We start from the raw sequence: 3,541 nt of genomic DNA, 5'->3' as shown, positions 1-3,541 counted from the left end.
CCAATAGGAGCTGCACATATCTCGTTCTCAGGGCACACCGGATGAGCAAGACGTCGGGTTGGCATAGACCCTGGTTGCCCAGGGGCGCCGGACATCGCTCAGGTTGGACCAACACTTAGAGAAGCACTGGCCCGGGGGGGTTAAAATAAAGATGACCCTTGGGCTCCAGAAACCCAAGGGAAAATGGCTAGGTGAGGCAAATGGTAAAACCAAGGTTGGGCCTTGCTGGTGGAGTTTTATTCAAAGCGAACTGTAAAGGGGTCCCCATAACACACAACCGTATAAGGAACGTAAAATCAAGGAACATAACACCGGTATGGCGGAAACTAGGGCGGCAAGAGTGGACCAAAACACCAGGCATAAGGCCGAGCCTTCCACCCTTTACCCAGTATATAGATGCATTGATAAAATAAGAGATATTGTGATATCCCAACAATAATCCATGTTCCAACATGGAACAAACTCCATCTTCACCTGCAAGTAGCAACGCTATAAAAGGGGCTGAGCAAAGCGGTAACATAGCCAAACAACGGTTTGCTAGGAAAGGTGGGTTAGAGGCTTGTCATGACAATATGGGAGGCATGATATAGCAAGTGGTAGGTATCGCGGCATAGCAATAGAGCGAGCAACTAGCAAGCAAAGATAGAAGTGATTTCGAGGGTATGGTCATCTTGCCTGAGATCCCGCAAGGAAGAAGAGCGAGTCCATGAACAAGACAAACGGGCATAGTCGAACAGATCCTCACAAACGCGACGTTATCGGAACTAACCCGAAGAAGCACACCGGAAAGAAGCAAACAACATGGTAAACAACCACCACATGAACATGGCATGATGCACAATCAAGTATGATGCATGTCCGGTTTAATGAAGCATGGCATGGCAAAGTGCACAAACAATACTACAAGTTAAGTGGAGCTCAATATGCAACGAGTTGCATATTGACGGAACACCACATGACTTATTTAGGTCTCTCTCGTTTAGGTACCCAACAATATTAAATGTTGTTAAACATGGCAAGAGATGGAGCATATGAAAACTACCTATCTAGGCAAGTTTAAATGAGGCCGGAACAACAAGCAACAAGTCCGAAAAATCCTTATATGCATAAGCAATTTAAAGCAACAACAATTTAAACATTCTTGATATTGTTATCATGATGCAGATGACATGTGCAAGTTTATGCAATTTTTATTAAAAGTTGACAAGAGTATTATGAAGCATTTGTCACCATGGTGGAAAGAAAAGGGGTGCCACGGCAACTATAACGAAAACGATGCCACGGCAACGTTCCGGTTCCGGTAACTCGATTGAGATACCGATGCAAAGGAGAAGTGTGCGGATGCGTGCAAAAGACGGTGGGGCGCTCCCGGATACCGTGTGTCCCACGAGACGATGGCATGGCAACGGGGAACATGTAAGAAACACGTCAGGCACGGTGCAAACGCGAGCATTTCATACATCACATTCATTCGTTCACGGGCGGTCGTCTCAGGGTTATACCTTCGAAGCATGCATTATCGAAGGGGGTTCGAGTTCGATGCGGTGTAGGGGAAGTAGACGTTCTCGGGACGTTCGTAGTGGAAGTAGTCGTTCTCGCATGCTCTAGGGTCGACGGTAGAGGTTCTCGCGATCTCGACGATGGTAGTGGTACATGTTTATCGTAGCACGAGTTTCCATAGATGTTCGGGGTCACGGCGAGGAACTTGATGCATCATTGAACTTGGGTCCGAGGAATTCCGCGTAGTCATACACAAGTCATAGTCGAACTTGACGGTTCCGTTACACGGTTCTTCGGAGATGGTAGTTGTTCTCGGTTTATAGACGAGCTTGACAGATCCGAGGGCTCCGGCCATCGGGGTACTGGGCACAATACCGTGTAATCGTACACATTCCATAGATGTTCATGTCATCGGTGCCGTGGTACTTGGGGTCTTCGAATTTTCCGGTCCCGTTCTTGCGACGGCAGTCGTTCACGTTCGTTCGGAGAGGTACTTGGTCTTGCGAAGAGGTACTTGGCGGTAGTAGTACTTGGCGTAAATCCACGGAGACGGTCTTGACATGCAACGAGCAACAACGCGGTGTACAGATGCAGCAGTGGTCTTGTCGGTGTCGTGGCCGGAGCGGGGTGGACCTGACAAGGTCTTGTCCTGGGTCGGAGTTGGTCGGTGGTGAGTAGCAGATCGGGCCGAGGGTCCGTGGTGGTGCTGCTCCGCACGAAGGAGCAGAGGAGGTCAACGGATGGCGACGGCATGCACGCACGCGGAGGACAAGACGAGCAGGTGGCGTCCATGGCTCCATACCCCGGAGAAGCAGCGGGGACCGACGCAGGCGATGAGAAGGAGGCCAAAGGGAGGTGACGAGTAGGTCTCCGGCACGGGCGTCTGGCGAGATGGCTCGGCGGTGACCTGCTGCTGGCAGCGTGCTCCGGCGAGGCCGGCATCAGGCCGCGTGGCCCACGGGCGAGCAGCGAGGGCGAGGAAGCAGCCCCAGGCACGGGGAAGGGAAGCAAGGCGCCGGGTCGCGCGCGGGGTGGTATTCCTGGTGGAACTCGGCGGCGGCGGAGGCATGGAAGGAGCGGGCGGCGGCTGGGAGTAGAGGAAGGGGTCTGGCAGAGGGCCTGCTGAAGGTGCTCGCCGGCGGTGTGGGTCGCCGGGGTGGCGGGTCGCGAGGAGGAACGCTCGGGCATTGCTGCTCCTCTCCTCGTGGAGCTCCTGGACGAGGGAGCTGCGGGAGCACGGACGCGGGGCCATGCTGGGAGGTGCTGGTGGGTGCTGGCAGAGGAGAGGCTCGACAGAGCAGTCACGACGAGGTCCCTGGCAGGGCAGGGTGACGCTCTAGGAGGTAGAGACGGTGCGACGGAGAGGGTCTCGCGGCTGGAGGGGAGGCAAGCGAGGCGCAAGGGAGAGAAGTGGGGATCGAGCAGAGGGGCCTGCGAGCGTTGGAGGCGGGGATCGGGCTCCTCCCTGGCGGCGCTAGTGGGAACGAGCAAAGGAGTGAGATGGGTTCGGGGGTGAGGCCTAGGGTTAGAAGGGTTAGGTGGGCCGGCGCTTGTGGGTTAGGCCCAAGAGGTCGGCTGAGCTGCAAGGCTGTGCTCTCTCTCTCCCTCATATTTCTTTTAAGAGAAAAGAATTAGAGAGAAGAAAAGAAAAGGAGGGTTAGGGAAAGGATTTGTGCAAGGGGGCTATTTTCCAGGACTCATAAAAATGTGCTCGTTCCAAGAAAAATGGAGTGGGAAATATTGCAAGGTTTACATTTGAATTTAATTCAAATGTTTTGAACAAGGAGTAGGAATCCGAAGTTTCTGAAAATGTTGAACATTTAGGAAGAGCCTCGATAAAACGATAAGAGAATATGAGGACAAGTCGGAGACCAAGAATTAATATAACAAAGGCATTGGGATATTCTGCAAGTGTGTCATGGTGAAATCCAAATTAATGAAATATTTAAAATAGCTCCCTAATATATTGGGAGGATATGTTATAAAGAGAATTACCATGTGAATTCCCTCGGTTTTAATGGACCAAAGATCCATACGATTT

General features: G+C 52.1%; 1 protein-coding gene across 1 annotated transcript; it reads right to left on the bottom strand.

Annotated features, from left to right (window-relative positions):
* Positions 1-1,552: 1,552 nt before the first annotated feature.
* On the bottom strand, positions 1,553-2,970 carry LOC147979878 (uncharacterized). Its single transcript, XM_087516794.1, is given in 2 exon segments — positions 1,553-2,244; positions 2,247-2,970. Coding segments are annotated over 2 exon segments (714 nt in total). The 5' UTR covers positions 2,689-2,970; the 3' UTR covers positions 1,553-1,972.
* Between the last annotated feature and the right edge of the window lie 571 nt (positions 2,971-3,541).

Source organism: Triticum urartu, chromosome 3A (genome assembly GCF_056163025.1).
Source record: "Triticum urartu cultivar PI428250 chromosome 3A, HENAU_Tu73, whole genome shotgun sequence".
NCBI classification, from domain to species: Eukaryota; Viridiplantae; Streptophyta; class Magnoliopsida; order Poales; family Poaceae; genus Triticum; species Triticum urartu.
The sequence above is the reverse complement of the archived record's forward strand: the minus strand, read 5'-3'. Positions and strand labels throughout refer to the sequence as shown.